General features: G+C 51.8%; 1 protein-coding gene across 2 annotated transcripts in view; it reads left to right on the forward strand.

Annotated features, from left to right (window-relative positions):
- Map3k14 (mitogen-activated protein kinase kinase kinase 14) overlaps positions 1-16,161 on the forward strand; it is a 47,592-nt gene that overhangs the window by 12,843 nt on the left and 18,588 nt on the right. Inside the window, exons 2-6 of one of the 2 annotated variants that reach the window (XM_052756147.1) lie at positions 8,691-8,965; positions 10,094-10,163; positions 11,681-11,891; positions 11,976-12,593; positions 13,953-14,090. In XM_052756147.1, the coding sequence (XP_052612107.1) occupies positions 8,710-8,965; positions 10,094-10,163; positions 11,681-11,891; positions 11,976-12,593; positions 13,953-14,090 (1,293 nt within the window). In that variant the 5' untranslated portion in view covers positions 8,691-8,709. Of the gene's footprint in view, positions 1-8,690; positions 8,966-10,093; positions 10,164-11,680; positions 11,892-11,975; positions 12,594-13,952; positions 14,091-16,161 lie in introns of those variants that run through there. The other variant, XM_052756149.1, reaches the window with a different exon arrangement.

The following is a 16,161-nucleotide window of genomic DNA, read 5'->3' on the forward strand; positions in this document are numbered from 1 at the left end:
TTAATGGATGAGCTGTGATTTAATAACTAATTTCCCCATAATTAATTTTGTTCTGGCTTTTTACTATTATAGAAACACTCTGAACATCTTCACTTGTGCATCTCTTTTTATATCTCTATTTGTTTCATATCAAGATTGTATTTCGATGTGTTATCTGCATAAAAAGTGGCTGTCGTCTTGTATAATGCGTTACTGTCTCCGGAACTTTCGACTGTGTTATGGCATTGGATGAGTAAAAGTGAATGAGGGTGTGTTTAAAGGTCAGTGAAGGAGAGGAAAGAGACTGGGGTGCTGTGGCTTGTCAGCGACTTCCCGGAAGTGGAAGGCCTGAGCTTAGTCTGAACAGGACAAGCAGGAAGTGCCAGGTGGCCCACACAGGAAGGCCCACTGCGAGACCTGTTGGGCTCAGTAGCTAGAAGGGTTGGGGAGAGCCTGGAGCAGCCAGAGCCACACCCCGTGTTTAGGGAAACAGTGGTCAGATAGATGATAGACCACAGACTTGGGACTGGACCCGTAAGCACTGCAGAACGAGCAGATGTCTTCCAGCCTGAGGTTGTCTAAAGGACATGGTGTTTTACGATGAGCTCAGCCCAGTGGGGATGGGCCGAGGTCAGGGAGAGGATGGAAGTGGCTGAGACCTACACTAATAGAATAGATACGGGTGGTTGCCCTTAGCATCCTGAGGGCCCTTGAGGGCGTTGGTGTTTCCTCAGGCCCTGGGCCAGCCAGGGCTGCCAAACATGTGGTGGGGACTGGAGGGCTATAATAGGCTCAATCCCACAATTCTCTTAAACGAGCCATTGTCTGTGGAATTGGCAGTAAGGCTAAATAGTTGTGGGCATGTGAGGTTTCTTTTTTATATTATCGATCTGTAAAATTTTAATGATTAATGAACCTTCACATTTCATATCTTCATTAATGGGAAATGCACAAAAGAAATCTCCCTCCAGGGAGCAGGCGTCAAGCTGGCCAAGGAGATGGGTTCAAGATCCTTCCAGTTCAGTTTCACTCAGAGTACCCAAGTACAGCTTCAGGCGTCACCCTCTTTCTTGCTAGTGGTCACCTGCCCCATGTCCCTTGGAAAAGAGTCCAGCAAGCCTTCCCGAGCCCTGTAACTTTTACCAGCATAGTTGCCCAGCAGCTACTGTCTGCCCCTCCCCCAGAGTCCTCCAGCTAGAACCCAGTCCCCAAGAATGCCAGGGAATGGAGGTTTATAGCCTCACTTTCCTGGGAATTGGGCGGTGGCGTAAAGGAGGACCAACTTCATTTTCATGATCTGGTTCCGAACTTCATCCCATCTCGCCTGCTGCAGCCGTGACGTCAGCTTACCCACCAGCTGCTTAAGGAGTTTGTGATTTCTACAGAGAGACTCACCTCTGGATTACATCTTCCTGGGCCCTCCTCACCTGGAGTAGTGTGTGTGTGTGTGTGTGTGTGCGCTGCGCGCGCGGTGCGCGCATGCCCGCATTTACAATATATGTGCATGTCTGTGTGGAGGCCTGAGATCTGATACTGTTCCTCAGGAGTCACCCACATTTACTACTTTTTATTGTGTTTTTGTTTACTCAGGCCACAGAGTGGGTGTGGAGGTCAGAGGGCAACTTGGAGTCATTTCTCTCCTACCATCTGGCTTAGTGGCACTCACTTTACCTGCCCAGCCCTCTCTGCTGCCCCTCCTCATTTTTTGAGGCTCACACTCGAGTCCTCCCGCAAGGCCCATTAGCAAGTGTTTTATCAGCTGGCATCGCCTTAACTTTTCACATCTCCCTTCCCTTAAGCAATTCTTGTTCACCCATAGAAGCCTCTCCTGACGCCGCAGCTGCTCTGGGTTTCCCTGTGTGCCCCACGGCATGTCCTCTGTGTGTCCTTGAACTCCTAGGTTGTGTGTACTTTCCTGACTGCCTAGCTGTTACCCCAGCATACTGTGAGCCCCTCCAAGGACAGTGTCGTCTTCCCCAGGGTCGTCCCAGCACCCAGGGCAGAGCACCCAGCAGACCCACTGTGTATGCCCAGGGCCTTCTCAGCTCTACAGGAGGACAGGACTTACCACAGAGCCCTTATTCATCAAAATCCTCCTCTGTCTCCAGGCACTGGCTCTCAGAGTCTTTACAGGGTCTGTGAGAGACTGCTGTGCTGTGTGCTCTGAGCTCTATATCTGATGTGAGAATCACATGATTTGGGGTTTTTTGGTTGGTTGGTTGTTTGGTTGGTTTGGTTTTGGGGTTGGTATTTGTTTGTTTGTTTGTTTTTTGTTTATTGTGGAGACCAAGCCTCTCTATGTATCCCTGGCTGTCCTGGAACTCACTCTGTAGACCAGGCTGGCCTCAAACTCAGAGATCCGCCTGCCTCTGCCTCCCGAGTTCTGGGATTAAAGGTATATGCCACTGCCGCCCAGCAGGTATATCTGTTTTTATGGAAGTTATTCTTAAACTTTAATGTACATACATAACTGTAATTTTTAATGAAATTTACACATTTTCACAAGTAAATTTTCCCCAAAAGACAGAGTTTTATTATTCTTCCTCTTTAGATTTAGCTATTTTCCTTTATGTGTATAAGTGTTTTCCTGTGTATGTCTTTGCACTACATCTGTGCCCAGTGCCCATGGAGGTGAGAGGAGGGCATTGGCTCCCCTGGAATTGAAGTTATGGATGGTTGTGAACCACTTTGTGGGTGCTGGGAACTGCGCCAGGTCCCCTGGAAGAGTGGACAGTGCTCTTAACTACTGAGCATCTCTCCAGCCCCTTGAACTGATTTTTTTACACACAATTGTTTATTAAGTTGACCAACATATTACATTGATTCCTGTGCCTGCCGTTATTTCTTAGTTCCATGTCCCTTTTTCTGGCTTATATTTCTTCTTTCCAAAGCATATTCTTCAGTGGTTCTTTGAGCAAAGATAATAACATGTTACCTGGAATTCTTGTTTATGTACATACATGTTGCGTATAGATTTCTAAACATTTTTAAAAGGAAAATGAAAGGACCTATTAAAACTCATCAACTTAAAAATTCTAAGACCTGGCAGCATGTAGCTGTGTCACTGGCCTGGAAGGCTGACTTATTTGTTGCTGATTCAGCACTTACCGACTGGACACGCCCTCCCCAATTCTTAATTCTTATGCTTCTTGCCCTCAAGGACTGAGAAATAGACCAAATACAGAACAGAAATAGCACTAGCCTTATAGCCAGTTAATACCTCTCCATTCCTGGATTCAACAAGAGTTGATGATCCTTGAGTGCCAGGAGAATGGGCCAAGAATATTATTGTCTTTTGAGTCCTAAGCCTAGGGCCGGTTCTCTGGTTGTCCAAATTGAGCCTCATCTGCTCCAGCAGCTGACTTACCTCTCAGCCTTAGTTTCTTCATCTGTCAAATGGGAATAAGAAGAGCAACCTTTAACTGTTAGGTGCATCAACAGTGCAGAAAAACCACCCAGCCCGGTGCCCTTACAGACATGTGTGAGCGGTTTCAGCTGTTATACCCCCTTAGCTGAGTGGACACTTGCTGAATGAACGAACGCAGGAGACCACTGTAAATGGTTCCCCTGAGGAGAAAAAGATAGGGCGGATCTGGGCAAGAGCTCCATAGAGAAGGCGTGGCCCACAGAGGGAGGAACAGGGTGAGTAAAGAGGAGCAGATTTGCCCATGGCTACCCAACACCTTTGAGCAAAGGGACCGTTTCTGGCTGGCTGGGTGCCAGGGCAGGGCAGAAAGGGGAGCCAGGACGGAGCAGGTGTGGGACCTAGGGACACAACTGGCCAAAGAGCTGTTTGCAAGGGCAGCTCCCTCTCGCTGGCACATGCCCAGGGTGTCGTCGTCCCCCCCCCCCCCCCCCCCCCCCCCCGCTTTGCTTCACAATCCCTCCTTTTTGTTAGGTGAAGCTTAACTGGTGTGGCCTGCTGGCTAGGCCAACTACAGGCAGAAAAGAGGAAGCATTGGACGGCAGTGGTTTCAACCAATGTCTTATTAAGGAAGTTGAGTCATTTACTTCTGCAGTTTATCCCTCTGGGCATTCACAGAAGGACACGCTCCTATTTCCAGATGAAATTGAGAGAGATTTGCTCAGGCCCTTCAGTGGACGTTTGTGAGATGACCTCCAAGGTTTTGATTTCCCTTTTGTGGAGGACGAAGCGAACATGGAATTCCTTAGGTGAGGCTGTGGACACCGTGTTTATGTGAAGCAGAAACACAGAAGTGTCAGTGACTCAGGGTCTCAGCCTAGTAAAAGGCAAAGGGACAGACATGCACTTGGCATCTTCTGTTGGCCAGACCAACTGTGGAGTTTGTGATCTCTACCTCTGTCTACTCAGAGGATCCTGAAAGTCAGGACTCTGGCTTCCGAGGGAAGCCAGAGAAACCGTTCAAGGTCAGTGCACAGGCTCCAGAGGCAGGGGCCAAGTCCAGCACACCTCTAGCTGTGTAACCTTTCAGGCATGCTGGGAACTTCTCACATCCACAACTGAAAGGAAGGTTAAATAATGCTAGGTGCTTAGTAAATATTAGCCACTATTATTCTGAATTGAAGTCTCCAGCCCACAATTAATCCTGACCAGGTCTGTTCTGGGAACTAGGAGGAACCTCAGAGGCTATTGGTTCCAAGTCTTTTCTTAGCGACCTGGGGTTCTCCAGAGGTCCTCGGTTGTGAGGAGGAAGGCTGAGTGGGTGGGCCTCTTGCCCACCTCCTTCAGCCAGGGCAGCTGTTTGCGATATGAGTTCTATGAGGTTGCAGGCTTCTAGCTTTCATATGGTGGTGAGTATGATTTCATTTGACAAAAATGGCCCTACTGCTTTTTTTCTTCTTTTTTAATCTAGAGGCCATAGCTTCTGTTTCCCAGCCTGGCGTTCTCAGGGTAAGTGTACTCACTAAAAGAGGGAAGTGAAATATGATACATTTTAGAGAGGCTATTTTCTCTAAAGGCCAACATTTAAAATATTACTGTTGTACCTTTTCATGAATCAAAGACTCATTTAGCCTCACTCTTATTTCTGTCCCAGAATCCTGGAAACTGAAGTGTTTTCCTCCTGAGCTCTCCAGTTGGTAACCTGTGTACCCGAGGAATGTATTTACATCTTATTTCGTTGTAATTAAATGTAAACAAACACATGTTCCCAGTGGGTACTGTTAGTATAAAGAGGGGGGCAAATGGCAGACCTGGTACCAGAAGGCTTGTCAGGAGTAGAGAGTCGAGGAGGCTAGAAAGATGGCTCACTGGTTAGAGCATAGACTGCTCTTCTGGAGAATGGAGGTTTGATGGCGGCTCAACCATCCGTAACTCCAGTTCCAGGGAATCGATGTCTCGTCAGGCCTCCACAGGCACCAGATAACACAAGTGATGCATACACGCACACGGAGGCAAGACATTCATACATATAAAATAAAAAGCACAGACGCTAGGTCGGGAGAGGTGGCCCAGCAGTTGAGGGCGTAGGCTGTCCTTTGAGAGTTCCTGAGTTTGTTCTCAGGTCCCACGTCAGGTGGCGGACAGCCACCTGGGACCCCAGCTCCAGCAGATCTGACTGCCTCTTCAGACCTCGGCGGCTCCCCCAACATGCGTGAAGATAAAATTAATTCCATTCTTTTTAAAGGTTCAGAGTCTAGCCAGACATGGTTGGTGTCTGGTAGCTGCTCAGGAAGCTGAGGCAGGAGGACTGCCAGTTTCAAGACCCTTGATCATCTTAAAATGATCTCTTCCCTTTTATTTATATTTGGTGCGTGTGTGTGTGTGTGTGTGTGTGTGTGTGTGTGTGTGTGTGTGTGTGTATACACGCCATGGTGCACAGGTTGAGGTCACAGGACAACTTGTGGAAGTCGGTTCTCTACTCTGTGGGTCCCAGGGATCAAACTCAAGTTCTCAGGCTTGGCAGCCCCCAAAAATCGTTTCCTTAAAAAGGTCTGGGAGCGTACTGTACGTCAGTGGTAGAGCACTTGTCTGGCGTGTGTGAGGCCCTGATTTCAGACTCCAGCACTAAGAGAAAAGCATATTCTGGGCCCGATGCCCAGTGACTCTTCAGTGTATCTAGGATGAGTGCATTTTAAGAACTCATCTGGCACTGTAACCTTCACAGTTCCAAACTTTCAGGTGGAAAACTCCTGCAGTGGAGAGCTCTTTGTGGGAGGAAGGCAAAGGCAGAATCAGGCATGGAGCCCTGGCCCTGCCTGACTTGGGAGACTGGCGCAACCTCCTGGGCCATGGTATACCCTTGGGCATCAGGGCAAGCGCCATGACCCCTTCCCTGGGAAAATACAAACTGCATCTTGCTCCTGTGGCTCTCAGACATCCTTGAGCCCAAACCAAAAACTGTCCTTACAGATAGAGCCTAGGGTTGATCTGGTAGCACCCCAGTCACTTCTGCCCCTAGATTCCTGCAGCGCCATCGAGGCATGGCAGGAGATCAGATTGGTGTGTGCACCAGGCCTGAAAGAGTGTTGCGTGAACCCTGCCTGTGCTCTGTGTGGGCCCTGGGTGTGGCCCTTTCCTTTGCTGTCATCCTTGGCTTCCACACAATGAAGATAGCAGGCGGCCGCATGCACTGGAGGCTGAGGTGGAGCTGAGGAGGGGGTTGGGTTGAGGGATGAAGTAGAGCCTTGGCCGCACTTACCCCCCCCCCCCCCCACGCACTGCAGGAGAGAAAGAAAGGACAGGTTTCGGGCCTGGGGGGATAGGGTGAGCCAGCACCCAAAGCCTAGGGCTGGGAGGAACACCTCGCTACACTCCTGACATGGATACTGAACTCGGTTTTATGGACCAGACCCACATAGAAGTGGGGGAGGAGAGAGGAAGCAACCCTGACCATATTTGTGGGAGCGCTGCCCTCAGGCCAGCAAACCTGGAGGCTGCCAGTGCGGGCTGAGTCATGGTCATGTGGTACAGGAAAGCTTCTCTGCTGCTGCTGCCTCTAACTGTCTGCCTCTGGGAGGGTGGGGGTCAGCCTGTGTTCCCTGTGCCAGTCTCAGGTCCAGCTGCCATCTGCTGGGTCAGCTTCTCAATGGCCTCCTTGTCATTCTGCCTCTCAGGCTGGGGATGAGTCACCGAGGAGTACACAGGAGGCCACAACCTCAACTTCTCCCCAGGGAGAGCAGCCTGGTGTTGGTCGTGTGTGCGTGGGGGTGGGGGGGTGGCTCCTGGCCTGCTGCCCAGCTAGCCACCTAGAGGAAAGAAAGGTCCTGGGTTGGCTGAGTGCCCCACAGCCTCTGAAAGAGCTCCAGCTCAAGGTGAACTTTCAACACCAGGTAGAGGCACGCTGTCTGAGCGGAGAGTAACTCGGGGCCCGCCATCTTCCTCATTTATTGGTCCAGCTCTTTATCTCTCCTACTCGGGGTCATCCCGTCTGAAGGTCTACAGATGTGCCTTTGGTCCTTTGGTGCCCTTGTCCAGCCAACATGAGTCATCCGGATTTTTGTCTTGCTGTTCTCTCTACTAAGATGCAGCCATGCACAGGGTCCCCCTTTGCTCTTAGGAGCCCTCCACAGAGGACCAGGAATTTCCTTTCATGTCTGCCTGAAGAGCCTAGGGTCCGAAGCCTGCCCAGCTTTGCCACACAGGGGCTGACTGACAGACCAGGGATCCACTTGGGTAGGCTTCAGGTTTTTCACAAGAAAATAAGGAGATTGGAGTAACCCTGAGGTCCATTTAAGCATACATCTACTTCTGTTAGATTTGGGGAGTTTTCTAGTTGATTTTTTTTTTTAAAGATTTATTTATTGTGTATACAGTGTTCTGCCTGCATGCCAGAAGAGGGTGCCAGATCTCATTAAAGAAGGTTGTGAGCCACCATGTAGGTGCTGGGAATTGAACTCAGGACCTCTGGAAGAACAGCCAGTGCTCTTAACCACTGAGCCATCTCTCCAGGCCTCTAGTTGATTTTTAAACTGCATTTTCTCTGGCAAAAAGGCTAAAAAAGGTGGCTTTATTGTAGGTTTTAAGTCAGTTTTTGGAAGGTTGAGGGATTTGGGGATGTATGTAGGAAAATGGCGAAAATTACAATAATAGCTATCTGGAGACTTTTATTGAGAGTCAGAGCTCCCCATAGACTTTCTGTTTGTTTGTTTGTTTGTTTGGCTGGCTGGCTGAGGGTGTGGTTCAGTGGTGGAACACACATCTGACATGCTGGACATCCTGGGCTCAATCCCCAGCAGCACACAAAAACAAAAACATTCCCGTCCTTAAAAAGTATTCCAATACTAGCTGGGCGTAGTGGTGCACACTTTTAAGTCAAGCACTCGGGAGGCAGAGGCAGGCAGATCTCTGTGAGTTCAAGGCTAGCCTGGTCTACAGAGCAAGATCCAGGACAGACAGGGCAACACAGAGAAACCCTGTCTCAAAAAACCTAAAATAGTATAATAATAATAATAAATTAAAATCATTTATTTTTGTATATTGAATGTTTAGCCTTTGTGTATATATGTGCAGTACATGTGTGTTTGTAGGGGGCACACTGGAAGGTTCTCGGCTCTTTATGTCAACTGGACTCATTCTCCAAACATGCTGAGTGGTAATGAAGCCAAGCTCACAACCTTTACAAGCATTTGACTTGTGGGACCCCCCCAATTGCACGAGCATGGGTGTGGGGTTTTTAACTGGAGCATGCGCAGTTTGCACACACACACACGTTTCCCCTCCAACCTGTGCCTAACCTCTCCGTGGGGTCTGGGCTTTGGAGTGATCTGCTCTGTGTTTGGCCCTCAAGGTGAGCACGAGCCTGGGAGATGGCAGTGATGGAAGTGGCCTGCCCAGGCTCTCCTGGCTCAGCGGTTGGGCAACAGAAGGAGCTCGCCAAAGCCAAGGAGAAGACTCAGTCACTAGGGAAGAAGCAGAGCTGCATCTACAAGCTTGAGGCTGTGGAGAAGAGCCCCGTGTTCTGTGGGAAGTGGGAGATCCTGAACGATGTGATTACCAAAGGCACAGCCAAGGAAGGTTCCGAGGGTGGGCCGCCCGCCATCTCCATCATCGCCCAGGCTGAATGTAAGGATCTGGGGCTGCTCTGAGCACAGTGACAAGGGAGTGGGCTTGCAGATGGGTGGCTGGGCGTGAGAGGCCAGCCTTGGAGTCCCCATGGAAGAGCAAGGTCAGAGTGAGCACTCTATAAGATTCTCTCACCAGACCCACCCGTTTGGAGGTCTAACCCAGAATAAATAAATGGGAGCTCTAAGAGTGCTAGGGTGGACCATGGGGGAACTAGCGAATGGAGGCTGTGCCATTGTGACCTGAACAGGGAACAGGCAAGAGGCAGGAATGCTTAAGGACTCCCTCCGCAGAAACATCAAGCTGGCCCTTAACCTTTTGCTGTAACGTTGAACAGTAGCATCTGGAGGGGCCCAGACAGGAAAGGCCAAGTCTCCTAGGAAACCCCTCATGCCTACATACCTTTCACTGCCTTCAACCAGGGATGGCTCCACCCACCCCCACCCTCTGCCCCCAAAATAAGCACCCTGCTCTTGGGCCTGCTGGGCCCGTCTCTGGGCAGCCAGCCTCTGCAGGTGGGGCCAAGTCTGGCCCTTTCCACTTCTATTCCTGTTGCCTTGAGATGATATTGATGGTTGCCTGGGAACAAGAACTCCCAGGAGGGTTGGGAAGCACCAGTTCTCCACGGTCCTCAGCACCACCTTCCAGCCCAGGAGGTATCCTGGGCTAGAACCTGGAGAGCCTGATGGCCTGTGGCGTGGTGGCATTTCTCTCCACGTATCCACCCTCTGCTTCACCTCCCCAAGCCTTCCAGTTGGCTTTTGAGAAGAAATGAGAAAATGAAAATGAAATGAATACCCACATGAACACATACCTGTAAACATAAGGGGGCGACTGTGCCCGGTGGTGTGTGGAATGTTCTAGGAAGCCTCGCTGTAAGTGGGGCGGCAGCAGGTTCCCTATGATCCCCATCTTACAGACAGTCCCCTCTCGACTAGTAAGCTGGGGACAGGGTGACCCCCAGTGAGAGATGAGGTGGTGCCCGGGAGGTGAGCCCCTAGACAGAGAACTTGACAGAGAAGGGAAGAGCAGCCATTAGGGCCTGTCTGTAAAAGGCTCACTCCTAAATGCTCAGCTTGCCTTCGTTTTCTCCCCCTGCTAATCTGGCCCCTTTTCCTTGACTTGAAGGTGAGAATAGCCAAGAGTTCAGCCCCACCTTTTCAGAGCGCATTTTCATCGCAGGGTCCCAGCAGTACAGGTAAGAAAGCAAGCTGCTAGAGCTGGGCAGAAGGGATGAGACACCAGGCCCACCTGCCAGCCGCCTGCCCAGGCCACTCTCACTCACCAGGCCTCTGGCTCCCTGCTTCAGCACCTGGGTTCTGCTCCTGGCAGCCGCCCAGCTTTCCTGGCCCAGCTTCTCTCGGCCAAGTCAGCTTTGCAGAAGCTGCCCCTGGCTCCCATCAACTTGACATTTTATTTTTACTCTCCTCCGAGTCCTTGATACACCCCTGCTTTCCCATCAGCAGGGAGGGTGCCCGGAACAGCAGCTTCCCACTGGTGAATAGCCATGGGCACAGTCCAGAGGGGCCACTTTGACTATCCCATAGGGGAGACACCCCAGGGGTCTTATTCCAGCCCTGGCCCATGGATGGGAGCTAGGCCAGGATCAGTCTGTCCCCTGGCTCCCCCTTCTCCAAAGATGAGATTTGATCAGAGTCTATCCCAGATGTAGGCCCCTCCTCCCACAGGACTTTGGTCATTGGCGTTTGGAAACTGCCAGTGCTGGGAAGGGTCCGGGTGGAGGCTGCTGTCCTCCTTCGGGTTTAGGCGATCCCTTATGTTGCCCCTGGCACCTTTTGGCCCAGAGAATGGGGTTTCTGATGAACTCTCTTCTTTTGGCTGCCTGAAAAGCTTGCAGGCTCCCATCACACCAGGAGCCAATTGTGGGGTAGAAAGAGATGCAGAAGGACTGTGGCTGAGGCTGTGGCCACTACCCCCAGCTGCTTCTCAACGGCCCTTTCAAGCCCTTTCCTGAAACTAGTTCCTTTAATACCTGACCGGGGTGGGAGCCTGGCAGATCCTTGGTGGCTGCACCAGCCAGAAAGGGCGTCCATTTGGCAGCTTCTCGTGTTCCCACAGCAACTTGGTATCTCCAAGGGCTAAGGGTAGAGATGAAGCAAAGCCACTCTGACCTGTCAGAGCTAAGATGCCTGCCCAAGAATGGCCCTCTCGGGTCACTTCACCCGAGGAGCATCAAGAGAGCTGGCCTCGAGAAAGGCCGAGGGTCTGCTCCAGCCCACAGCAGCAAGCTTATGGGGCCGCCTGCTAAGGAGCCAGGCACTAAGACTTACGAGCTGTTCTCATTTAAACCCCATCTCCACCCCATGCGGCAGGAACCCTCTGCTCATTTCATAAGTGAGAAAACTTGGTATTCCTTGGGGCTTAGGAACTTGCCCACACTGTCTAAGCACAGAGCTACCACATGGTGACATTTTGGTCAACAGTGGGCCATGTACACGTTAGTGGTCCCGTAGGCCCATAGCACCTAGTAATAAACAGCTGTCCAAGTTTGTGCTGGTATACTCCGTGATGCTCACACATACTCACCTAACACCGCGTTTCTCACATGCGTCCCCTGTCATTAAGCATGCATGACTGGAATGACAGAGCTGGAGTTTGCACTCAGAGTCTCTCTGACTCCACAGACAGTTCCCTGAACATTCCCTCTCCTCGCTTCCCTGCACTCAAAATGTGGATCTGCCCCTGTTTTGACAGCCAGTCTGAGAGTCTTGATCAAATCCCCAACAATGTGGCCCACGCAACTGAAGGTAAAATGGCCCGTGTGTGCCGGAAGGGAAAGCGTCACAGCAAAGCCCGGAAAAAACGTAAGAAGAGGAGGTCGAAGTCACAGGCCCAGGCAGGCGTGGCCTCAGCCAAGCCCCTGCCCCGAACCCCTGAGCAAGAGAGCTGCACCGTTCCTGTGCAGGTGAGACCCTCCGCCAGTGTCCTGGTCCCTGCATTGTCATGGGTGTTTGGACTGGGACTTGTGACACCTGTATTTTTCCTGCAGGAAGATGAGTCTCCACTTGGCACCCTCTATGCCAGAAATGTCTCCCAGGTCACCAAGCCTCTGAAGGAACCAGACCTCGGCCACCTGTGCTGTAAGAAACAAGGGGACGGCCTGCGACCAGTGCTGCCGCGACCAGAACTCCACAAACTGATCAGCCCCTTGCAATGTCTAAACCACGTGTGGAAACTCCACCACCCCCAGGCCGTAGGCCCCCCACCCCATTCCACTCACCCTTTCCCCTACAGCAGACTGCCCCATCCTTTCCCATTTCACACTCTGGAGCCCTGGAGACCCTACCCGCTGGAATCCCTCCTCCTGGACAAACTAGCTGGTGTAAGTGGCCAGCAGCCCCTCGCTGGCCCACGCCTAAGCAAACTGGCCTATGGAGACAGTCAGAAGCCCCGGCCCGGCCCACACCTGGAGTCCAGCTACCCGTCTCGAGGTGGCCAAGAGAAGGTTCCTGTGGAAGAGTACCTGGTGCATGCGCTACAAGGCAGTGTGAGCTCAGGCCAGGCCAACAGCCTGGCCAGCCTGGCCAAGACGTGGTCATCAGGGGGCTCCAAGCCTCAGAGACTCAGCCCTGAAACTGAGGACAACGAGGGTGTCCTGCTTACCGAGGTAACGAACCCCCTAAACTCCTGTACACAGACCTCCAAGAGCCACCTTCCAGACGAGGGGCCATAGATGGGGGTCCGGGTGGGGCTTGCTGGGGAAGCAAAGTGTCTCTTGAAGCCAGCAGGCCCATGGTAATATATCAGTTTGCTCACTGGGGACTGAATCGGGGGATTCTGTTACCATGACAAAATGCCTAAAACAATCAACTAGAAAGGTTTGTTTGGGCTGATAGTTTAGAGTTTGGGGCCCAGTTATGGCTGAGCATCTGGTGGAGCAGACTTACGACTTCACATCCCAGAAGCAGAGAGATAAAGGGTGTGGATCTAGACATTTGAAGGGCATACCCCAATGGCCTAACTTCCTCCCATTAGGCCACACCTCTTAAAGGCTCCACCCATCCTATAGCCACAGAGCGATCTCGGCTTTACCGCATGCATGCAGTCCTATAACCCTCCACCTACAGCCTCACTTCCCACAGCCTTTCTAGCTGTCTCTTTTCAGTCTCCCAGGTAGTTTCACTGTTGCTGAATTATGTGTGTTGAATGAAAACATCCTGGCAAGCAGAAGGATGCAGCCCGCCCTCTCCCTGCCCACCCCCTTCCTTTAGTTCCCTGCCTGAGTAACTTTGGAACTTGAAGCGTTTTGTTCAACTGGCTGGATTTATTCTATTCACTTTTTAAAAATTTATTTAATATTTTTATTTTATAATTAACTTAATTTCACATATCAGCCACAGATTCCCCCCCCCCCCCCCGTCCTCTCTCCTCCCACCCCTCAACCCTCCCCCCTCCCAATCTACCCCTCATTCCCACCTCCTCCAAGGCAAGGTCCCCCCTGGGGAGTCAGCCCAGCCTGGTAGACTCAGCCGAGGCAGGTCCAGTCCCCTCCTCCCTACACCAAGGCTGAGCAAAGTGTCCCAGCAAAGTCCCCAGGCTCCAAATAGCCAGCCCATGCACCAAGGACAGGTCCTGGCTCCACTGCCTGGGGGCCTCCCAAATAGTTCAAGCTAATCAACTGTCCCACTTATCCAGAGGGCCTGGTCCAGTTCCATTTGACGTTGTCCTTGGCCCCTGCTTCTCCTCTGCCTTGAGTTACTGAGTTATATTGTCCATTATCAAGGTTGTTGGCAGTTCTGCACACACCCAGGCAGCCTCTGAAGGTCACCTTTGCCTTCTTGTTCCTCTCAGCACTTGGGCCTGTCTTCCTTGTAACCCCACCTTAGGACTGATAGTGCCTTTGGATGGGGCCATTCGGCCCCCAGAGCGCTAGTAAGAGCCGCTAGCTGGAGAGGCTTCCTCAGTGTAACCCTCATCCCTCTGCTGTCCCGGCCATTGGAACTGACCCCCTCCCTTTCAACCCTAGAAACTCAAACCAGTGGATTACGAGTACCGAGAAGAGGTCCACTGGGTGGCCCAGCAGCCCCGTGTGGGCAGAGGCTCCTTCGGTGAGGTCCACAGAATGAAGGACAAGCAGACAGGCTTCCAGTGTGCTGTCAAAAAGGTATGCCGTGACACACTGACAGACTCACATCCAAAGCACTTGGGAGGCTGAGGCAAGAGGACAGCCATGGAGTCTAGGCCAGCCTGGACTGAGGTGTGAGACCCTGTCTAAAAAATAAAAATTAAAAATAATAATAATAATAAAAGCCAGGCAGTGGTGGCGCACGCCATTAATCCCAGCACTCAGGAGGCAGAGCCAGGCGGATCTCTGTGAGTTTGAGGCCAGCCTGGGCTACAGAGTGAGATCCAGGACAGACAACAAAACTACACAGAGAAACCCTGTCTCAAAAAAACCAAAGTAAATAAATAAATAAAATTTTAAAGAGGTGCATAGTAGGTAGAACTCCAGAGAGCTGAAAGGGAAGCCTCACAGGGCTGCTGCGTTCACTCTGGGCAGTCTGTCAACAACAGTCATGGGGTATCCAGCACTCTGCCTTGATGGTTGGCACCCTAGCTGCCCTCTGGTCAGCTGGAGTTGGAAGAGGGCGGTTTGTCACATGGCCTGGCCCGATTGCTGCCCTTGGTATGCGTATCTGTGAGAGGCAGCGCAGGAGCACGCAGTTGGGTCTGGATACAGCCCTGGCCGCTGGAGACGCCAGGGCCTGTAGGGGCAAGTCCAGACCTGGAAGATGCTCCAATCACAGGAAATACGTGCTGAACAAAACCATATGCCACATAGGGGGGCCTGGCTCAGGTGATAGAACGGTAACCACCACCTGCCAGGTGTCTTCTGAGAGGAGACGAGACTGGAAGTTAAACCTGCCTCCCATGGCCAAGTCCTGTGAGACTGGCAGACAGCTCGTGGAAACATGGCCCAGCCAGACATTAAGGAGCTGGCTGGTGACCAAATCGGGGTCCAAATCCAAATTTGTCACAGACTGTAGCTTTGAAGAGAGGAAGGGAGAATCCTTGTCCTAAGGTCTCGATGAGCAGCCGAGAGCTCGAGCCACCTCCCCTGTGGCTTGCCCACGGCCACCCAGGCAGTCCTAGAACTTGAGGCTTCCCTGCCTGATGCCCTGTCCCAGCCCAGGGGGCAGTGGGCAGCTGCAGACCCACAGATCTCAGTAGTATCAGCCCTACTCCTCAGCATCTGTCCTCAAACCCTGCCTTGGAAGTCCCCTCTCTATTGGAAGCCTGCTTGTCCCTAACCAAAAGGACTAAGGACCTGAATTTATGTGGATCATTTGGGGGGATTTTGGCTGAGGGGGTTGTGATTTTGTTTTGAGGGGTTTTGTTGTTTTGTGGGGAGCTGCCCACCGGGTGAAATAACTGGCTTATATCAGACACCCTGATCCCCAAAAGGAAAGAGACCAAGAAATCAGACCACCCAAACCCAGCGTCTTGCAGAATGGACCCTGCCACTTCAGTCATGGCTGCCCTTGTCTTTGGGAATGACTCCAGCTGGGATGTGAATAAGCCTGATTTCCTGGGTTCGTACTTGGCCCAGGCTGTGGTAGATGTCGAATTTGAACCTCAGGGTAGTGGGATAAGAGAAGAATCTGTATGTTTTACCTCAGATTTCATACAGACTGTGTGAAGTGAGCAGGTGCCACCATCCTCACCCTCAGGACACACTGAGGTCTTGCCAGCATGGGTCATCTTCCACTTGGATGGCAGGGCCACGTGCCTGACCTCTTTAGCTGCAGCTCCCTCCCCAGTCTACCAGAGAAGGCTCAGCTGTCCCTTCCAAGAGGCAGTGGGAGGTGGGTGAGAGTGTGAATGTCCTAGAGATGGATGCTCAGTGCTGGGAGCTTAGTCACCAGCTTCTCAGCTGTCCCTCTGCTGAGGTCCTCTCAGTCCCAGGCAACAAGGTAAACAACCTTAATACATTTCTCTTGTCCTAGGTCCAGGGCAGTTGGAAAAGCTCCAGGCAGAGGGCCTGGACTTCCCGGGGCTCTGGCTGTGCACATTCAGAGCTCCTGCCTCCTTCCTCCAGCTAGCTCCTTCCTCCAGCTATCCAGCTAGCGGTGGGGCAAACAGCCCATCCCTTGTCTCAGACTCGCAGTTAGTCCTGCACAGTTTTCAGCTCTAAGACCACATGAGGGCTAAGTCCCCTGAGCTGGGAAATACAG

Source organism: Peromyscus californicus, unplaced genomic scaffold (genome assembly GCF_007827085.1).
Source record: "Peromyscus californicus insignis strain IS unplaced genomic scaffold, ASM782708v3 Scaffold_3__1_contigs__length_106647218, whole genome shotgun sequence".
NCBI classification, from domain to species: Eukaryota; Metazoa; Chordata; class Mammalia; order Rodentia; family Cricetidae; genus Peromyscus; species Peromyscus californicus.